Source organism: Leptopilina heterotoma, unplaced genomic scaffold (genome assembly GCF_015476425.1).
Source record: "Leptopilina heterotoma isolate Lh14 unplaced genomic scaffold, ASM1547642v1 Lhet_123, whole genome shotgun sequence".
Lineage (NCBI taxonomy): Eukaryota > Metazoa > Arthropoda > Insecta > Hymenoptera > Figitidae > Leptopilina > Leptopilina heterotoma.
Window position 1 is genome coordinate 2,795,109 of NW_025110842.1, and position 23,033 is coordinate 2,818,141.

General features: G+C 24.4%; 2 protein-coding genes across 2 annotated transcripts; one reads left to right on the forward strand and one right to left on the reverse strand.

Moving 5' to 3' along the window:
• Positions 1 to 100: 100 nt before the first annotated feature.
• LOC122512710 (transmembrane protein 216-like) lies at positions 101 to 3,690 on the reverse strand. Its single transcript, XM_043628725.1, has 2 exons — positions 3,395 to 3,690; positions 101 to 684 (listed from the first exon to the last, which is right to left on the reverse strand). The coding sequence occupies exon 2, from the start codon at positions 666 to 668 to the stop codon at positions 243 to 245; it is 426 nt and encodes a 141-aa protein (XP_043484660.1). The 5' UTR covers positions 669 to 684; positions 3,395 to 3,690; the 3' UTR covers positions 101 to 242.
• An 894-nt stretch (positions 3,691 to 4,584) lies between these two features.
• LOC122512711 (DAZ-associated protein 2-like) lies at positions 4,585 to 21,135 on the forward strand. Its single transcript, XM_043628726.1, has 5 exons — positions 4,585 to 4,879; positions 17,409 to 17,477; positions 18,399 to 18,502; positions 18,857 to 19,021; positions 20,005 to 21,135. Exons 1-5 carry the CDS (start codon positions 4,864 to 4,866, stop codon positions 20,167 to 20,169), a joined length of 519 nt encoding a protein of 172 aa, XP_043484661.1. The 5' UTR covers positions 4,585 to 4,863; the 3' UTR covers positions 20,170 to 21,135.
• Positions 21,136 to 23,033: the final 1,898 nt, after the last annotated feature.

Here is a 23,033-nt window from a genome sequence, read left to right on the forward strand (position 1 = left end):
GAATTTTTTTTCTTTTTCCTTTTGGAGAATTGAATTCTTTTTCTTTTTGGAGAATTGAATTTTTTTTCTTTTTCCTTTTGGAGAATTGAATTCTTTTTCTTTTTGGAGAATTGAATTTTTTTTCTTTTTCCTTTTGGAGAATTGAATTCTTTTTCTTTTTGGAGAATTGAATTTTTTTTCTTTTTCCTTTTGGAGAATTGAATTTTTTTTCTTTTTTTTTGCCAAAATGCAGAAAGAAATTCTCACTCCTCGGTGGATGGTCGATAAATGGAGACAAGGCACAATACGGCGATGATTAATTCAGAGGTGAGTAGAGCAATTTGAATGCTGCATAAAATAACTTCCAAACGCAGTGTATAATGTTGCCAGAGTAAAAAATAGAGTGTAACAAATGAACTTGGAACTGTGAGTGCAATTGCGAGGAGAAATAATAAGCCGCGTTCCATTAAATTCCCCTTACGGCCAAGATAAATGCGTCCCGCTTCAGTACTGAGGAGAAATAATAGCAGGGCAAATTCAATTAATAATTTATTAGTGCCCGGCGATGGGAGATTTGCAGCTTTATAAATTCCCATGCAAAGTTCACAGGTGGCGAACATACCAAAGTAAAATGAATTTAGATACATGAGAATTTCGTAGGTTAGCGGTGTTGATATTGCGGACGGCATTCTTTTTTCTTGAATTCTGCAAAAATAGAAAAGAAAAAATTTTTATTTCTTTATATTATCATTTTTTTTTGTAAGTGTATAATTGGAAAATAATTATAATTTCAGACAAGTAAGTAAAAATTCTAAATAATTAATTAAGACAAAAAGTTATATATAAAATAATTCAATTCGATAATCTAAAATAATTGAAATTTAAGACAAAAAGTTAAATAAAATAATTGAAGTAAAATGAATTCAATTATATTTAAAATAATTGACTCAAAAAAATTGGATTCAATTGAATTCTCTTATTTTAAATAATTAAAAATTTAAACTTGAATTCAATCATATTAAATAATTGAAAATTAAACTTGAATTTGATATTTCAAAATAATTGAAAATTAAACTTGAATTCAATTATTTTAAATAATTGGAATTTAAGACAAAAATTTACATAAAATAATTGAATTCAATAATTTTTTAATAATTGAAATATCAAATTGAATTCGATATCTCAAAATAGTTGCAATTGAAACTTGAATTCAATTATTTTAAATAATTGAAAATTGAAAAAAAAAAGTTACATAAAATAATTGAATTCGATATTTCAAAATAGTTGAAGTTTCAAATTGAATTCAATATTTTAAAATAATTGAAATTGAAACTTGAATTGAATTATTTTAAATAATTGAAAATAAAACTTGAATACAATATTACAAAATAATTGAAAATGAAACTTAAATTCAATTATTTTGAATATTTGAAATTTAAGACAAAAAGTTAAATAAAATAATTGAATTCAATAATTTGAAATAATTGAAATTTCAAATTGAATTCAATTATTTCAACAAATTTAAATTTAAGAAAAAAAAGGTTACATAAAACAATTAAATTTACAATTGAATATAATTAAATTCGTTAATTTAAAATAATTGACATTTAAAATTAAATTCGATAATGTAAAATAATTGCCATTTAAAATTTAATTTGATAATTTAAAATAATTGACATTTAAAATTAAATTTGATATTTTAAAATAATTGAAATTTAAAATTGAATTCAATTATTTAAAAATATTGAAATTTATGACAAAAAGTTACAAAAAATAATTGAATTCCCTTCTTTAAAATAATTGAAATTTAAAATTGAATTACATTGAAATCAATTATTTTAAATAATTGAAATTTGAGACAAAAAGTTACATAAAATAATTGACATTAAAAAATTGGATTCAATATTATTTAAAATAATTGAAATTTAAGACAAAGAGTTACTTAAAATAAATGAATTTACAATTGAATTAAATTAAATTCGATAATTTAAAAAAATTGAAATTTCAAATTGAATTAAATTGAATGCAATTTATTTAAAATAATTGAAATTTAAAAGGAAATTAAATTGAATTCCGTTATTTAAAATAATTAGGATTAAAAAATTGGATTCAATTGTATTCTTTGATTTAAAATAATTGAAATTTTAAACTGAATTAAATTATTTAAAATAATTGAAATTTAAAAATTGAATTACATTGAATTCAATTATTTAAAATAATTGAAAATTAAAATTGAATTACATTATATACAATAATTGAACTTTAAAATTAAACTCCCCATCATTTAAAACAATTAGAATTTTAACTAAATAATTATTTTAAATAATTGAAATTTTATAAAAGAATTATTTTCAAATTGAATTTCTTGAAATAATTGCAACTTTCTTAAATTTGAATTTTGTAATTTAATAAGAATTGAAAAAAATTAAATTCATAAAAAAATTTTAAACTTAAACGTTGAACAATATAAAATCATTGAAATTATTTTAAATTTAAATTTAAAAAATTGAAGATAAATAATAATTTCAAAATAATTGAAATTCAATTAATGAATTGAAATTTTATAAATAGAATTGAATTTTCAAAAAAGATTATTTGTAATATTATTAAAAAATTTATTTTTTTAAAAATTACAAATTTTCTATTTGAATTTGATTAAAATTTAAGTTTTGATTATAATTAATTTTTCTTTTTAAATATAATTGAAATTTTGTTAAAACTGTATTTTAGAATCTATCAAAATTTTTTATTTTAAAGTTGAATTTGAAATTTTAATAAAATTGATTTCGTTAAAAAAAATTTTCAATTTAAACTTTATTAATTTCAAGTAATTGAAAATAATTGAAATTTCATTTAAAATTAAAATTTTCCTAATTATATTGAAATTTTACTATAAATTTAATTATTTAAATTAATATTTATTAATAAATAATAAATATTATAATAATAAATAATTTAATTATAAAATTTTCATTTTCGAAATTTTCATAAAATATTGATTTTCTATATAAAATAAAAAAATTAAAAAAGAATTTAAAAATTATAATTTTATTTATATTTAAATTTTCAGTCGTTAAAAATAGATAATATTTTTTAAAAATTATAATTCTTTTCTTAACCTTTTTTTTCTCTATTTTTATTTTTAATTTTTGTATGAGAAATTTTAAAATAGAAAAAGCAAAAAAAAAAAAACAAAACAAATACAAAAGTTCTAGGTTAGAAAATCGAGTTCTTGGAAAAAGTTTTACCGCGACAATGCTTGAAAAAATCGCAGGTATTGTAGAATAAATAACAAGTAAATTACAACAATTGCGAAAGAAATTGTAATAATCAATTCTTGTAGAAAAAAAAAGAATATCGATTGTAAATTTTTTCTGTGTTTATACTATATATGTATATACGAAATTATCGTTACCTAGACTACAGAATTCTATCAAATTTCCAAACTCGAATTCTCAGCATACAAAACAAATCCTCATTTTCACTTGTCTATATACTATTTTCGTTTATTCATTTTCCTTCCAAAAAATCCCCCGCGTATTTTTCCATAGAAAATAAAGCGAAAAATACCGATAGCAGGACCGATGGTAAAAAAAACACAAATTCTATTTTAAACTCGAGGCTCAAAATATGCTTAAAATTAACCCGCGTTCCGCGTTTGTTTTTTGTGCGTAAAAAAAAAATAATTTTTTAACTGTTCCTTTAGTACCAATTTCTCTCACTCGTGGCGCTTTTTTTGTTTTCTTAAGCGCCGTTCACTGGTTCACAATTTTCACAATTTAATTCATTTCCTTTTATTTTCGAAAGAAAAATTACTGCGGAAAAGAAAGTTTCGCAGTAAAATTCCTCCTCTTTTTACAATTTTATTAATTTCCTTTTATTTTCGAAAGAAAAAACTTCGAGAAAAGAAAGTTTCGGAATAAACTTGCTCCTTATTGGTTGAGACCGTTGAGAAAAATGTCCGTGTGTCGAATAGACCAATCAGGTGTTAGTTTTGAACGAGTCTCTGAAGGATTAAAAGTAGGGGGGGAGGGAGAGAAAAAAACTCGGAAAATAGCGATCCAACCTTGGGATAACGAATAAAATTAATAAAATCACAATCCAACTTTGGGATAACGAATAAAATTGAATAAAATTAATAAAATCGGGAATAAAATCAATAAAATTGATAAAAGTCGTCAATTCTGTTGACACTACACGTGATTGGTTAATTACATTCGAATAAATAATAGAAGCGACCAATCACGTGTTAGTATTCTTAAGAGTCTCTATAGGATTTAAAGAATACACCAATCACGTGTTAGTATTTCCAAAGAGTCTCTAAAGGATTAAAAGAACCCACCAATCACGTGTTAGTACTTCTAAAGAGTCTCTAAACGATTAAAAGTTGTAGTAAAGACAAAAAAAATAATTCCCAACGATCCAACCTTGCGCTAACCAATGAAATTTGCCCTTTCCATTGACATTGAACCCGATTGGTTAATTACATTTCCACTAAGTAATCGATTCTTCAATAAAATTGTAAAATGCGCATCAGCCACGATGAAAGTTTAGTGAATAAGACTTTACAGGGGGTAAACGCTCAATACGGACGACGCCAGTGTCTGCCAAAGTGTCAGGTGTCAGTCAGTCAGTCATTCTATGTCACAGTAGTAGTCGTGCTCCGTTTTTCTTAATAAAAAAAAGAAAATTATTACAAGTGTTTTTTCATTAAAAAAAAAAATAAAAACTAAAAGTCCAACAGAGAATTTATTATTATAAAATAAACCATTAAATAATTAAAATCAGATTAATTCTCCGTTTAGACGATAAAAGCTAAAAGAAATATCTTTGTTTTTCTAGTTTTTCTTGTGAAACCTCTTTATTAAAAGCAAAAAAATAATAATGTCCGAGAAGAAAGGTAACTATATAAGCAATATTTATCGCGTTGCGTCACGAATTATTATTATTACGGGGAAAAAGAGAGATTTTTCATTTTTTTTTTTTTTTGTTAGAAATTGAATATTTTTTTTGTTTCGGTGTGTTCTTTTTGAGAAAAAAGAGAATTTCGCGATGATTCCATTTTGTTATTTTCTCTATATTGAAAACCAGAAGGAAATCCAGAAGCACTTGTCAAATTTCTTTATTTTACCCACCCTGTGCCCCTCCCCCCCTCGTTTAATCTTTCGTGAATCGTTTCTAATTAATAAATAAATAACAAAAAGAGAAAGAGAGAGAAAAGTATTCTCCGAAAATTGTTTTGTGCATAACTTTCATGATGATCATGAAAAAGGGATAGTTTTTGCGTGTCGTTTCGTTTTGTTAAATTTTAGGCGTGTTTTTTGCTTCTCGATCTGGAGAATTATTTGGGAAAAATTGTTTTTTTTTGGCGCTTTTTATTGGTTCTTTCGGTTTTTTTGTCTTTTGGAAGAAAGAAATGGGAAATAATTGAGTTTCGTCCTAGTGACAGATTAATCAATACGGTCCTCTTTCATTCTCTCTCTCTCTTTCTCTTTCTGTCTCCTCTGTGTGTATGGGAAATACAAAATGGCCACCGTTTCATGTATCAAACTTCTAGTCCTTTCGTGCTTTCGCTTTTTTTTACTTTTTCGCTATTTATGATTAGTAAAAAAGAATTTTAATTGTCAAAAATTTAAAATGACGAATCATTTTTTATGAGAAATTTAAAAAAAGTGACGCGCTTTTGAAAAATTGTTATTTTTTTTTTTTTTTGTTAATTTTTTGATAATTTTCTCGAAAATGGAGAAAACAAAAAAAAAAAAAAAAGAAAGAAAAGAAAGATAATACAATTGTCGACAAAAATTGTAAACAATTATTATTATTATTGTTTATTGAGAATTGTTTCGCAATTATTATTGACGTTTTGTTTTGTTTTCTGGTTTTTGTTAATTTGTTTTGTTTTTTTAATAAAAAACTTTCTAAATGAAAATAATATTAAAATTAAAACTAATAAATAATAAAAATATTTAAATAATTAAAATAAATAAATATTCTAATATTTCTAATATTTTCTAATATTTATTATTATAAACTATGAATATTAATTATTATTATTATTTTTATTATTCTTTATAATTAAAGAATAATAAAGAATAATAAATTCTTTATTATTTGCACATAAATAAAAATTAATTTACTCTTTATAAAATATTAATTATAAACATAATTATAACTATTTTCTATAAATGGAAATTTATTTTCATTTTATTAACAATAAATTTATTAATAAAGAAATAAATAGTTTTTTTGATAATTTAGCAAAAAAAAAAATATAAATAAAATTGAATTGTAAATAAAAACAAATAATTAAAATTGAATAATAAATAAAAATAAATAAATAAAATTGAATAGTAAACAAAAATAAATATTTAAAATTGAATAATAAATAAGAATAAATTAATAAAGTCCAATAATAAATTAAAAGAAAAAGTCATAAATTTTATTTTTTAATAAATAAAATAATTTATTTTTATTTTTTAATTAATTTGTTTATTTATTTAATTATTTTTAAAAAGTGGAAGCAAAGAAGGATTAAAGTTTATTATTATTATGAAACGTTGGCTTTGAAAAAACAGAAATAAATAAATAAAAATCACTTTTTTTTGCATTAATAAATAAAATTAAAAATTCCGCCAAAAGAAAATCGATGGAAAAAGAAAAATAATATCACTAATTTTTTGTTACGTTTTTTTCTGTATTTTATCGCTTTTCCTATTTTCCATGCATGAATTTTACCTTTAGTTGCGAACTTTAAGGTCGACCTCGACCTCATAGAATTCGATAAAAAAAAAATCGATTTTAAAAAAAGATGAAAATAAATTTTAAAAATTATAAAATAGCAACCAAAATATATTTAAAAATCAATATTTAGAAAGAAAATACTTTTTTTGGAGAAAAATTAAAACAAAACAATTTTAATAACAATTATAAAATTAACTTATTATAATTATTATTTCTTTTAGGGTTAATTAATTTTTCATTAGAAAATAAACTTATTATTTATTAAATTAATTGATATTTATAATTAATGATTAAGAATTAATAATTGATAATTAATAATTGAAAATTGATAATTAATTTTTCCGTATTAATTATTTTGATAAAATTTTTAAATTATTTTAATTAATTAATAATAATTAAATATAGTAATTTTGTTAAAATTTAAAAAAAAATTTTTTTGTTTAAATTTTTCTAGTTTTAAGGGGAGGTCAAAATTGATGCTATTTTTCCTTTGAAGCTTTATGGAAATATCTGATCAACTTTGAAGACCCCTTAAAATTATAGAATGCATTGCACTTGAAATATTTTTGGTTGCAAAAATTTTTTTTTTAATTTCTATCAATAATATTCGTTAGGTACTTTTTTTAAGTATAGAAAAAAATCCGCAAATCTCTGGAAGCCAATTTTAAGAATTTAAGTCGATAGTTATTAAAATTTTATCAAGAAGACAATTCTCTAGAAAAGTAAAAAAAAATCTAATATTTAATTATTTGTTGAAAAAAAAATTTATTGTTGGAATTGAATTTTTCCAAATTTTTTTTTTTAATTCGTATTCATTTAATTGGAAAAGAAAATTTTAAAGAAATTTTTTTCGCTTTGATTGTTGATTTTAAAATGCAATTTTGAAAAAAAAAAATTTTTATTTGCATTAAATTTAAAAAAACAGAAATTTTTGCCAGAAAAAAATGAAATTTTTACCCTAAAAAATAAAATTTTGCTGAACATAAATTTTATCTGGAGGGAAATATTTTATTTTAATTTTAATTTGGAAAAATTGAAATTTTAAAAAATCTTTAACAAAAAAGGGAAAAAGAGAATTGTTTTCTTTGTGTATATCAATTTTGACTAAATATTAAATCAATTTTTTATACACGAATAATGTAATTAAAATTCTAGTATGTGAGGAAAAAAACTTTTTTTTTCAAAATACGATTTTAAATATAATGCAAATTTAACGGAAAAAATTCTCAAAAAAATTAATTTAATATTCGATATTTATTAATTAGCAAAAAAATTTTTTTTTATTTATTTTCTACAGAAATAATTTTGAATTTTATTTTATTTGTTATTTTTCCACAAATTTTTGATGAATATCCTAAAAAATGTCATTAAGAAAATAATAAAAAATAATAATAAAATATTAACTGTTATAAAATTTCGAAAAAACTGCTTTTTAACGTTAAAGAGAAATTAATTAAAATTATTTTCTTTATTATTAAAAAAAAAAATGTAACAAATAATTTTGTTTTTCAATTTGTCACAAACTTCACAAAATTATAGTCTAATTTGGAAAAGAAATGAAAAGAAAAACTAAATAATAGTAAATTTTGTTGTACGTCGAAAAACTTCGGCCCCAGCTTAAAATCGTGGCTTTAAAAACGATTTTTCTCAAAAATAACCGAATATTAAGTGTTAATTTTTCAAAGAAACTTAGTTTACACCACAATTATCAATTTTTGAAAGTTTCAACACATTTTGAATGCAAAATTTGTTTAGAAAATAATAAAAATAAATTTGTTTAAACTACTGATTATTAAAAAAATGTAAAAATAATTATTTTTTCTAAATTTTTCACAAATTTCTTAACTAAATTATAGTCTCATTTTGAAAAGAAACAAAAAGCAAAACTAAATAATAGCAAATTTTTGTTGTACGGCGAAAGAGAGGAAAATTCGGCCCAAGCTTAAAATTGTTTCATTAAAAACGAATTTTCTCAAAAATGACCGAATATTAAGTATTAATATTTCACAAAAAGTTTGTTTCCACCACAATTATCAATATTTGAAAGTTTCCTGACTATTTGAATGAAAAAAATTCTGTTTAGAAAAGAAAGAAAATTACAAAAATTAATTTGTTAAAACTATTTATTAAAATAAAACATTTTCTTTTTTCAATTTGTCACAAATTTCTTAATTAAATTTTATAATCTCATTTTGCAAAAAAAGGAGAAAGAAAAATTGAAAAATAAGACTTTTTTTTGTACTTTTAGTTAAAAGTAAAATTCGTCCCCAACTGAAATTCGGGTAATTAAAAACGAAATTTCTCGAAAACAACCGAATATTAAGTGTTAATATTTTATAGAAACTTTCTTTATACCACAATTATCAATTTCTAAAAGTTTAATTTCATTTTTAGTTTCATTTGTTTATAAAAAAGGAAAAGTTATAAAAATTGAAAATAAAAAAAAATCGATTTTTACTTTTTTTTTGAGAATTTTCCAAAGTTAAAAATTTTGAAGCGAAGTATTTATGGTGTATCCAGAGCGTTAATAAACAAATTACTTCGCTTCTATTTTATGCATAAATAATATTTTATAAATAAATAAATTATATAGAAAAAGATATTTTAATAAGTATAAATATATAGAAAATAAATATATAAATAAGTAAATATATGGAAAAGTAAATATACAAAGAAGTAAATATATGGAAAAGTAAATATATAGAAAAATGAATATACAAAGAAGTAATTATATGGGAAAGTAAATATACAAAGAAGTAAATATATGGAAAAGTAAATATATAGAAAAATAAATATATAAAAGTAAATATAGAAATTAAATATTTAGAAAAAATACAAATGAGTAAATATGTAAATTAATAAATTACCGAGTGAAAAGTAAATACTTAGAAAATCCTAGTTTTAAGGTTATCTAGTTATTAAGTTACAAATTTTGGGTTATAAAAAAAAATTCGGTACTTGCGCTAACCCTGAGAGCGAACGTGTGGTGACCCCTTTTGAAAAATGCAAAAAAAAAAAAAAAAAAAAAAAAAAAATTGGGGAATTTCTCACCGAGAGTAGCCCGGGTCTTTTGGTGGTAGAAATATTGAAACGAGGATAGCGGCTACAGTTGTGGCTATCGATATGTTTGCAGCGGACCATTACAAAGACGATTTGATCCAAGTCAGTAGGTGGAGCCTTGGAGACCGGCACTCGCGCAGCCTAAGCCACGTATCTAACATCACCTTCTCTATATATTACCTTAACTCACTACGTGTTTATATATGCCAACATATATACACATGCGTATATGTTTGTACGAGTAGACACACATATACGCATACCAAAATAATACATACATATATTATCGTTCAATTATGTATAAAAAAAAAAAAAAATTTATATATACTCGAATTTTATGTGCACCGTGCGCCATCCGATTCAAAAAGTCATGTCGTTTTAAGGGAAAACCGTTTTCTTTAATTCCCTTCTTGAAAGGATTCAAAAAAATTTTAAAAGAGTTTAAAAAAATCTTAAAAAGCTTAAAAAATTTTTAAAAAGCTTAAAAAATCGAAAAAAAAGTTTTAATCTTAAAAAATCTTTAAAAAAGCTTTATAAAGCTTAAAAAAAATTTAAATCTTAAAAAAGCTTAAAGAAACTTAAAAACCGTTTGAAAAAAAAATATCCCGACGTGAGGAATCGAACCCCTCATAATACTGTCCTTTTTAAGTCGGTCTTTGCATTTTTCCCCTCGGCCGCCTTGCATTCGAAACCATTTCGTTCATTTCTTGTCTATTTTGCCCCTTTTTCGATCATTTTTCCAACAAATTTGTTCAAATCTTTTTCTTTTGTGTTCTAAGAATGATTTTCTTTATATTCATGAAAAAAAAATTTGCAATTTTTTTATTTTTTTGAAAAACTATTTTATTTCTATTTTATTTTTTCTTTCCATAAGATAGGCATTAAAATGTCCCATTTGTACAAAAAGTACAATTTTTCTAAAAAATATTGTCCATTTTTTTTTTTTTTTAATTTGATTTTATTAAGTCCAACAATTACGATTAACAACAAAATTTATAAAATTGTTCATAAAAGAAAAGTTGTTTTATTTATAGTTTTTATTTTTATAAAAGAAATGATTTTTATAAAAGAAATGATTTTTATTTTTAAAAAATGATTTTTTTTCCTGTATGAAACAAAAAGAAAATGCCCCTTGGATATTTTTTAATTTTGTACAATTTTTTTCCAGGAATTTTTCTCCTTGTTTTTCACTGGTTGGGAAGAGAAACAAAAAAAAAGAAATATTTTTTTTTTGAAAACAAAAAATTTTTCTAAATTGTGTGTAAAATTTTTAATTAGAGAAAAATGAAAAAACAAACATACGAAAAAAAGAAAACTCGTGCGTGAGTTGTTCAACACACTTTTTGAATTGGTGACGTCGGATGCTGCGTATATCCAAATCAATATGAATGTAAGATATTGATATGGGTGTCACGAACATTTTTTTAATATTATTATATTATATATTATAAATCCGTGGTACTGGCTGATTGCTTAATTTGTTCCTTTGTTTAACACCCACTTGATTCTGAGGAGGCACACTTTTTTTCGTTTTTAGCGGAATTTTTTTTTTTTTTTTTTTTTTTTTTTTTTTTGAGTAAAAAAGTAATGACATTTTTTTGGGAACGAATTCAGAGTAAAGTTATTGGATAAATTTAAATGAAGAATAATTTAATACTTGAAACAACTTTTAAAAAATATTAATAAAAAAAAAAAAAAAAAATTTAGTTAATAAATTAAAAAATTTGAAAAATAATTTGATCATTCAAGAAATTTTGTAACTAAAAGAAATAACGATCATTGAAAACAGTATTTTAAATACTGCAAGAAATTTAGAAAATAAAAAAAAAATTTTGAAAATTGTAAAAAATGTTAAAACTTTGAGATAAAAAATATTAAAAACTGAAAGAAATTTTGAAAATGAAAAAAAAACTTTTGAAAATTGTAAAGAATGTTAAAACTTTGAGATAAAAAATATTGAAAACTAATGAAAAAAATTTTAAAACAAAAAGAAATTTAAAAATTATTTAACAAATTTTATGAATGTATATTTAATATTTCATTTTCTTCAACATTGTTTATTAAAACATTAGTCAATATTAAAAATATTATAAAATAATTAAAATGTTTAAAAATAACAATAAAAAAACAAAAAAAAAGTAAAAATAAAAGAAAATAGAAAATTCTTAATAACTTTTATATTTTTATAAATAAAAATTATATTTTTTTACGGAATTAAGAGGAAAAAATTTTTTTTTTCTCGAATGTTAAAACGGTTAATTTCTCTTTTGGCAAAATTTGAAAAGGAAAACTTTGTTTGCCATTGAAAAAAAAGTGTGCTGATAAAGAACAAGAGTGGATCGGCAGGGTGAACACGAATGCTGTATCTAAGCTCGTCATATTTAATATTTCTATTAAATAGCGATTCAGTAGCTCACTTTTAACAATAGTGCATGATACTCTTTTTACAAAAGTTCACAAGTTTCTAAAAAAGCTTCTAAAATGTCCAAATAATCATAATAGTTGGAGAGAAAAATAATAAATTTTCTTTTTTTGATATTAAAAAAAAAAAAAAAAAAAAAAAAAAAAAAAAAAAAAAGTCAAATTTTATAATAAACATTATTTTTCATCGTAAATATTGTAAATATTTATGATTTATAACAGAAATTGAACTTTAAATTGAATAAATTATAATAAATTGACAAAAACAAATTTATTTTATATTATAAAACATTATAACTGTAATTTTACAATTTACGATTTTAAATAAATAGATTTATTACTGTTATTAATATTTTTATTATTGTAATTATTTTAATAATTATTATAAAAAGAAAATTAATGAAAATTAGAATATTAATTATTATTATAAATATAAACACAAAAGCACAATATTTTTAGTATTCAAAGTAAGAAATTAAAAAAAAAAATTGGTGAATTTTATCATAAAAATTACTATAATATTGTAAATATTTATAATTCACAACAAAACTTACTTTAAATTAAATAAACTGTAATAATTTGACAACAAAGAAGTTAATTTTATATTATGAAAAATTATAACTGTAACTTTACAATTTACGATTTTAAGTAAATAGATTTATTACTGTCATTAATATTTTCATTATCGTAATTATTATAATAATTATTGAAAGAAAATTATAATATTAATTATTATTATAAAAATAAATACAAAAGCACAATATTTTTAGTATTCAAAGTAAAAAATTAAAAAAAAAAAAAAAAAAAAAAAAAAAATTAAAGATGTCTAAAGACATTAATGTAAAGAATTAATTTCTGATATTATGAAAAAGAAGTAGGAAACTTGTGGGCACTTTGCATGTAATAGTTTTAACTGAATTGTTCCTTGCAACCAATTCTAAGTTCATTTTTTCACATAAAATAAATTATTTTTACTGTAGAGCTTGTTACAGCAATTTCCGTGATAAAACGTAATGTCAATTCCTAAATTAAAACAAAATATAGATTTAAAAAAAATACAAATAAAAATATAACTAAATAATTGAAAAAAAACATTCGCATTTATATAAATATGAATATTTTTTTTAAATACTCGAAAAGTTAAAATAAAAAAAAAAAATAAAAGCCAACTGAGATTACGTTTACTCGCAAATAGTTTTTAATTTCTATATACATATATATAGTTTTTATTCGTATTTTTTAAGAAGTTTTTGATTTTGCATGCCTGTTTTTTATTTGGAACTATATGAATATTTATTGTTTAATCGTTCTCAATGAGAAGATGAATTTTTATAGAAAAATTAAAAAATTGAAAAATGATAAGAAAAAAAAGTGAACACCTTCTGGGAATTGAATTTTGCAATTTTAAGTAATTATTTGAATTGAATTTACAATTTTAAGTAATTATTGAAATTGAATCACTTACTTTTTGTTATTGTACGAAAAGGAAGTTTTTATAAATATTTATGATAAATATTAAATTAGAGAATTTAGAGATGGGAACTCTTTTTAATTTCAGGAAGGTGTTTCCTTTTTGCATGACTTTAGTTTTAATAAGTTGCATGTTGAGTGTTTTTTTAAAGATTTCTACATTTAGGTGCTTCTACGAATTCCCATCGTTTCATCAGATTCAAGTTTTAAAAAGTGTTAAATAAAAGAAAAAAAAAAGAAGAAAGTAGATTGAGAGTATTTTAGGTCTAGGGACTAAAATGACTGCTATGGATACTGTTGCTAAGGTAACGGTTACTATGGTGACTGTTACTAAGGCAGCTGTTGTAATAGCAATTTTTTTTTTTTTTTTTTTTTTTTTTTTTTAATCTTGACTGTTACTATGGCAGCGGTTACTATACGAAAAACAAATTTCTACTTTCTTTCTTCCTAAAAGTTTCGGTAAGAATTTAATTTAAAATTTTTACCCTACAATTTAACGAAAAACAAAAATGATGAAGCGATGGAAATTGCATGTTTGTCTTGTTTGCACTAGATTTTTTTAAAAATAGTTATTATTCACGGATTATTTTCCGTTAATGATACATAAAAAGTAGTAGTGAGCGCCAGAGTCAATTTTGACTCGGTCCTCTAGAAGTAGACTCAGTGAACCATCTAGAGTTTAGTTCTAAAAAAAAAATTTTTTTTGCAAACCTAACTAGGAGGGATAATATTTTCCCTAAAGAGAAGTAAACTTGTTTTTACAAAGAAGTAAAATTTTCTAGAAAAAGTAGCTAAATTATCAAAATCCATATAAAAATGGAAAAATAAAATTAAAAAAAAAAAAAAAAAAAAAAAAAAAAATTAGAAATTGACTCTGGGTTCACAGAAATCTTCTCGATGCATCTTTGTAGCTGCATGCGCATGACAAGAACATGTATACTGTTAATAGTGAGCTTAATTCAAATATAGAACTTTATATATATTTATTATATTACAATACGAGAAAAATTGTGAAATGTATTAAAATTCTTCATTGTTTCAAAATCGAATAACAGAGAAAAATATTTCCTCCGTTACTTGGTGTAAAACATTGAAGACGCGAGTGTTCCACCGAAGCAAATTTCAATATGTTCCCAAAAAAAAAAAAAAAAAAAAAAAAATCTCGGGGAGAGAACAAGAGACGAAATTTTTTTGTGAAACTATCACAATACGAAGTTTTTTGCTCACGCGTTTTTTTGCATTAAAAAAAGAACCTTTAGGTGTAAAAAAATATGGGACAAATTGAAAGTTAGGGAAAGAGAAGTTTTTTCACTTTTTTCCAGTAACGTCCAAACTTTTATAATTATATATACATATATATATATATATTTATACTAGCATTAACATATATCGATCGTTATTGAATTTCGAATAATTGTTTGCACCGTGGCACTGACACATTGACCTTTAAGAATTAATAATAAAATTTATAAATAATTGACATCAAGCGTCGTTTTAGTGTTAGAAGTGGAAAAAATTGAAGATTTTTTTATGTTAACACTAAGATGGCGCTCGGTGTGTTTTTCTATGGACAAATTTGGTGTGGGCTGACATCTATGTTAGATTACAACATGTCCATTCGCTGCTACTTGGCTTAAGCAAATATCATACGCAATAAAATTCCAAATCTTTTTCTCTCATTTTTCATTTAAAAAAAAGTGCCTAGACATCAAATTTAAAAAAAAAAAAAAAAAAAAAAAAAAATCGAGTGGAAATTCTCTTGTGTGTGTTGATTGCTTAAGCACAGTGTGTTCTTTGATTTACTAAAATATTGGGCGGTTTGCATCTAAATTAACCTAAAACATGAATGCACTTAATTTACAAAAAAAAAACTGTAAGATTGCGAGACTTACAGACCGCCCAATCTGCGATTATTATATCATGCAGTTATAAAGAATTTATAATCATGTTTGACCTTTATTTATTGGATATTTTCAGAAATTTGTGGTTTGCTGAATCTTGTCACAAGTTTTTTTTTATGTGTTAAGCACAAGCGCGTCAACACAAAATTGAAAGAGAGAAAAAATTTAAAAAACAAAAATTTTTAACACTTGTGTCGGAAATTTTAAAACAAGTTTTCGCGCTTATTGTAGATGTACCATTAATGTTGCGCATGCGCATTTCTTCTATTTGTGTTGGCGCACATGCGCATTTACATTTATATACTTTACTCATCGTACCACTGTACTCATTGTATAAATTACACATTCACCGCTCGAACACAAAAAAATAAAATATAAAAAAATATTGATAATTGAATATTTATAATATTAATTTTTTTTAAATACGGCCAATTCTCTCTATATCTCTCTCTCTCTTTAAAACTGTATTGAATTGTCTTGTTTTTTGAAAGAAAACGTACCATTTTTAATTGGCTTGTTTTTTTGTTCAATCACTTTTTTCTCCATGAAAAATTTTTTGAAAAAAGAAAAAATATATTTATAACCGATTATTACTTCTTACATTTTTCGCTTTATTTTTTTAGCTAAGTTTTAATCATTCTTTTTTCTTATATCGAACGAATTCTAGAGTTCACGTTTTAGAAAACGAAAAAAAAAAAAAAAAAAAAAAAAAAGTGGTACTCTAGGGTATGTTCGCTAGACTTGTAATTGGCTTTTACCTTGATTGCGTAATGCTATTTGCTTTTGAGATAAGTTTTGTATTATACCTTAGTTTTAGAAATATATTTGAAGGTAGGTCCAAATATGTGAGTCTCATGTTGGGAATAATTTTGAGTCTCAAAACGGTGTCGATATTTTTCCTTTTTAGGTGTTTTTTACGTGCACGTTTCGATAATCGATGTTAACCGGAAGTACATACAGAATTGCATCTGTAGAGTTTTTGTTTGGATAAATGTTTCCAGGTCTAAAGTTTTTTTTTTATCAAAATGAGTCATTCCAGTGGGAAAAGTTTCGTAAATTTGACGAAAGAGGACAAACTCAATAATGTAGTAGATCAGAAATGTTGATTTTTCTTCGGGATTAACTTAAAAACTGTTCTCACATGTGACTCACATTTGGTGCGTATGTGTTTATTCGAAACTATGACCAAGAAAGAAGTTTTTTTTTTTGAGAATATCATCTTTAGCATGCAATTGGCGTTTCGAAAGCACAAACACACTTGTTAACCACGGCTCAAAAATGCACTGATTTTATTTTACGAGTTTGAGAGGCAAAAGTAAAGGAAATTCATAAATTCTCGTAAAATTCTTGATGTGCCCTTTTGGAGCGTCATTACCAGTCTTTCGATTATTTGATTTCACCATTTATCTAGTGACTAACATTGTTTGAGCTTCAATTAGTATCTTGATTAAAAGTGGTGTACGTCATGTGTAAGATATACTTGGGTGTGGGATTACCATTCGTGGTATTTGAAAAAAAGAGAAGGAAGAAGGAGACGTGGGAGATTTCGTGAAAATTTCGAAAGTAGAGTAAAAATATATTTTTGTAGATTTTGTAGATTTCATAGATTTCGTAGACTATGTAAAGTACTCGAATGGGAAGTTGAAACGATTCCTTTTTCCTTCTTTTTAGGCAGCAAGGCGTTTTGTGATATTTCGATTGAGAGTAAATATTGCAGAACGCGATGTTTGCCGAAATTTTTTTTTTTTGGCTGGGTACTAGGTACCATTGGCTGAGGTTTTTTGATGTCATCATTTCAATATTTGATGTAATAACATTTTTTGAATTGTGTTTCAGCCTATCCGGTCGGTCCACATCCACCAACGGGTTTTGTTCCCGCTCAAGCTCAACCAACAACTTATGGCGGTTTGTTAATTTGATGATTTACTCGATCCGAGAGAGACGAATGGCTAACAAGAACTGAAGATTATTTTTTTGACGTCGGAAGTGAAAATCTCGTTAATCGGAGACTTTTGATCTGATCGAACTACTGAAAATTGCTACAAAATTTCAAAGCATATATAAAAATAAATTCAGAACATAAAATAATTGAAAAACATGTCAATCATCATCATAGTCCAGACAGTGAGAAAACTTTTTGCAGACTTAGGTCCACTCCTAGGGGATAGGTTTTAGTCTTGTTCTTGAAAACTATGGATACAGTTAATGTGATAATTGGAGAGAATGGTAAGCCTTTAATAGTTATTGAAGGTTTCAAAAGTTTTCTTTCCAAAAAGTATTAAAAAATGACATGAAACGATGGGCTTGTTAAAAAAAACTGCAAGGCATATATAAAAATAAATTCAGAACATAAAATAATTGAAAAACACGTCAATCATGACCATGGTCCGAACAGTGAGAAAACTTTTTGTAGACAAAAATTAAGTAATTGTTTGAAACGTAAAGCTTTTGACGATCCATCAGGTCGTCAATTTGCCTGGGATCCTATTGGAGGAAGGCATTAGGAAGAAAAAGAAAATGGAGGCTATGTAGGTTCTATTCTCCGTACGTTAGGTTCGCAAACAAATATAGCAGACTTTTGGGGTTAGAATACTAATTCCTATTTTAAGTAGATAACCAGCTCTAGTTAGGTCCACTCTAATGGTACACAGGTACCATGACTGTATTTTTACAAATTGTAGGTATAATATATAAAATTCTAAAAAAAGGAAAGTTTGTGAGAATAGAAGTTGTAGGGAAGGTTGTTGCAGTTCGTTGTCTCTCGGTGATTAAAAACTTGACCATTACCAATTATAATTGTTGGCTAATGTTTTTTTCCCTCAACAGTTGCAGGAGCTCCGCCCTATGGAGTGTTTCCTAATCAACCCCAACTTTACGCAACGCAGGGGCCTCCTCCGCCTACATATGATCAAACTCTTACACATCCGATGGTAAGACTTTCGGGAAATTATCCTTACCCTCTGAGCAAAAAACCATGTTCGTTCCAAATAATTATTTGAATTTCATGTCAACAAACAAATAGACAGTAATCAAATAAATAGTTTCATATCCGCCAAATAATGTTCCAAAACATTTAATAAACATGGATGTTAACAAATGTTCTAGAAAATTATTTGACGCATTTGAAACGTTCTAAAAAATGTTTTTGTAACGAACATTGTTTTTTGCCCAGAGAGTAGTTGGTTTATTAATTATAAAATATAATCCTTAGAAGAATATAAAATATATTTATAAAATTAGGAGACGTTGGAAATAAAAAATAACTTTTTTTTCTTGAAATTAAGATGTATCAGCCAATGTATGGACAGGGTTATCCAGGAGGTTATCTAACTGGCTATCCAACTGCTTACGGTCCATTGCAGTATTATCCGCCATTGGCTGCAGCTGCTGCTTATTATCCCGCCGCTGCCATGCAACCTGCTCCAGTCAGGTCCACTCTCATGGTACCTGTGAGTATTTTTTTTTTCTTTTTTTGCAACTTTTTAAAAATTTTAAATTGGGAAAATTATTTTTGCGATCGCTTAATACGAATCTAATAAGTGTTTTTCAAAATTAAAAATGGCGGATGACAAAATTTTAAAATTATTTTAACTCGCTTGGTGACTACTGTTGCTCGGGGATTTTCGGGGTCACTGAATACAAATCTAATAATGTTCGCTTAAAAATCAAGAAGGTGAATCCAATATGCCGAACTATTTTAAGAAATTTCTAAATTTAACTTGAAACTTGTTACTCGAGAGTTTTAAGGGTCACTGAATACGAATTTGATGTCGGTTTTTTAAAATTCAAAATGGCGGATCCAATATGATGGTCGAGAATTTCAAAACTTAAAATTGGTCAGTTTTTAAGAATTCAAAATGGCGGATTAATTTTTAAAAATTGTTCGGTTCGGCTTAAAACTTGGTCCTCGGGAGTTTTTATGGTCGTTGATTTTAAATTTGATGTCAGTTTCAAAAAATACAAAATTCCGGATCCAAAATGGCAGATTACTTTTTTTAAATCTATATTTATTTTGCTTCAAAATTGTTACTTGGGGGGTTTTTGAGGTCGTAGATTATGAAAATGAGGTCAGTTTTTAAAAATTCAAAATGGCGGACTTGTTTTTAAAAATTGTTCGGTTTAGCTTGAAACTTGTTACTCGGGGGTTTCTGGGGTCGCTGATTACGAATTTAATGTCAGTTTTCGAAAATTCAAAATGGCGGATCCAATATGGCGGACTTTAAAAAAAAAATTGTTCGGTTCAGCGTGAAACTTATTACTCGGGGGTTTTCTGGGTCACTGATTACGAATCTGATGTCAGTTTTTAAAAATTCAAAATGTCGGATTCAGTATGATAGAATTTTTTTTTAAATTGTTCGGTTTAGCTTATCAAATAGAGATTATCAAAGATTGTAAAAATAATTTTTTTTCCTCTTTCTTCTGTTATAAAAAGAATGGTTTCGAAGGAATCTCGCAGCAAGTTTTACCTCCACCACCGCCAGGAGTCGCTGCAAATGCAGCACAATTAGCGGCAATGGCAAGCCACAGTGTCGCCCTCTCGCAAAAGAAGGGCTCGTTTCTTGGAGGGGGAACAGATGGTGGTTATACCTTTTGGTAAATAAATTGTTCGTCTTTTTTTTGCGGTGTCACATAATACACACACACAGACACAAATATTGTAGAACGAGACATAAACGCAAAAAAAAATAATTAAACAAAAAAAAACAACAACAACAACAAAAACAAGGAAGAAAAGAAGAAGAGGAAGAAGAAGAGGAGGAAGAAAAAAAAAGCAAGTTAAAGTTGATCAACCAGGCATTGTTGTTGAGATCCGTGTAGGCAAATTTCAAGAAAAAAAAGCAAAAAAAAAAAAAAAAAAATTACTGTCTTTTTAGAAGTTTATATTTTCAATTTTTGTCAGGCGCAATCTTTCTCAAATCGCGCGTCTGAGTGTATGGACCGTCCGACGATTTAAAAAAAAAACCCGCTTGTCACTTTTTTTTTTGTTTAACATTGAAAAAAAATATCGCGCAAGTAAAAAAAAATTATCCCCCTCCCCTCTTAGGAAGTTGAAATTTCTCAAAACTGCAGATTCTGCAGAGCGGACGATCTGTACATTTTTGAGTTTATTTTTAAAGAAGTTTTGATTTTTTTTTAAAAAGCGAAATACTAATGCGCTATATTCAGTATTAAATTGAAATAAAATTCGAGAAATGCCAATGCGAATGTTTAACAAATGAAATAAAAAAAAAATGGGCGATTTCTCTGTAACGGAAATTTAAAAAAAATGGAGAGAAGTGGGGGGTCGGTAAGGTAGGAAAAAATGAATACGTTCCATGGAAATCGCGGGCATTGCAAATCGTGTCGTAATTTTTGTTGAAATGAGGGAATGTGAGTGAACTTTGAAGTTGAATGAATGTGTGGAGTGTGAGTGTGTTTAAAAAAATAGCAAAAAAAAAAAAATGCTCGCAAAATGTTATTGTTTTTAAAAGTTAACAAAAAAAAATTATGGAGTGAATTCGCCTGCAGGGATCGATTAAATCGATGTGTGTTCGAAGCCTGTTTTTTTAGGGAGAGAGAGAGAGAATAAAAAAAGCGTAATTATTTTGTCAGGGTGACCAGTGTGTGGGCTGTAAAACAACATATTTCTTTTTTTTGACGATTCCCTGTCAAATGAAAACCATTTTTTAACGCTGAAAAATGGTCACTAGCATTTAGATTGCTATCGAAAATACTCTATTTCATCTTCATAGTAGTGTCTTTTTTTTCTTCTTTTTTGTTTATTTTCTCCCGATAATTTCTTTCATTGTTTATTTTTTCGTTTTGTTCCTTTTTTCTGTTTCTATTCTTTCTGTTTGTTTTCTTTTGTATTTTTTGTATTTTTGTACATTTTCCTTTTTTTTTCTTTTTCAACTTTTTTTAAAAAAATTTTTCTATTTTTTTTCTCTTCTTAATTTTTTGTTTTTCTTTCTTTTTTTCAATTGTTTACTATTCTTCAATACTTTTCTTTCTTTTCCAATTTTTTTTCTGTTTTTTCATTTTTTTCATTTAAAAAAATTAAAAAAAAATTTTTTTTTTAAATTTTTTTTAATCTTGGAATTTTTTCCCTTTGTTCTCTTTTCCCGCCCTCGCCGCGGTTAATTAATTAATTAATTATTATTATAGTCTCTTTTCATCGAATTCTAACAAAGCCCGGAATTATTTTTTGAAAATGATTTTTTTATATATAATTATATTTCAATATATTATTATTATAAAAAAAAGAATTATAATTATATATATTTAATTCATTTTGAGAAAGCAAGCGAGTGTGTGTGTGAAATTCTTGACAATGCGACAAAAAAAATAATAATGAAGAAGAACAAAAAAAAATAAGCCTTAGATACTAGAAACGCTTTCAATTTTGAGAATTTACAAAAAGGAATACTCTACTTTAGAAAAATGAGTGAAAAAAAAGAACTTTTTTCATAAATGTAGCACTTTAATATATCTTTTGACAAATGAAAAGAATACAAAAAAAAAATAAGAAAACATAATTCTTTCGTGGATAAATTATTTAATTTAACTTTTTCTTCTCGAGAAAAAAAAGGTTTTTTTCTTTAAAATCAAAAAGATTTTTTTTTTGAAAAAACAGTATTTTTTTGGAAATTGGAAAATATTTTTAAAAAAAAGGATTTTATGGAAAGCTTTTTTTGAAAATCTTTTTTGAAAAATACTTTCGACAAGCTTATTTTTGGAATACTTTTAAAAGAATGATTTTTTGAATATTTCTAAAAAGAGCTTTTTAAAAAAGTTCCAAAAGATTTTTTTGGAGTATTTTATAAATGTTACATTTTTTGAAAAATATTTTCAAGAAGCTTATTTTTGAAATATTTTTATTTAAATAATTTTTTGAAATATTTCTAAAAGAAGCTTTTTTAAAAAGTTCCGAAAAAATGTTTTTACGTTTGAATAAAGCATTATTAAAATTTTTTATAAATACTACTAAAAAGCTTCTATTAGAAATATTTTTAAAAAATACTTTTTTGAAATTTTTTTCAAAATACTGTATCAAGAGATTTTTTAAAGAAATATTTTCAAAAATTTGTTTAAAAAAATTCTTTTTTAAAAAACTTTTTTGAAAAGTTTTCTTTTTAAATAGTTTTAAAAAAAGCTTTTTAAAAATATTATAAAGGAGTTTTTTTGGAAAGTTTTTTCCAAAAATCGTTCAGAAGTGAGCTTTTTTGAAAATGTATCAAAAGAGCTTTTTTAAAAAATACTTTAAAAAAATGTTTTTTAAAGAAGTTTTTTTCGTAAAATACTACATAATAAACGTTTTTTTAGAAATATTTCCAAAAAATTTTTTCCAAAAAATGCTTTTTTGAAAAATTTCAAAAAAAGCTCTTTGAATTTTTTTTGATGTTACAAAGAAGCTTATTTTAAAAATATTTTCTTTTTTAAGAAATCTATTTTTTTTTAAAGAAGAATATCTTTTTTCTCTAC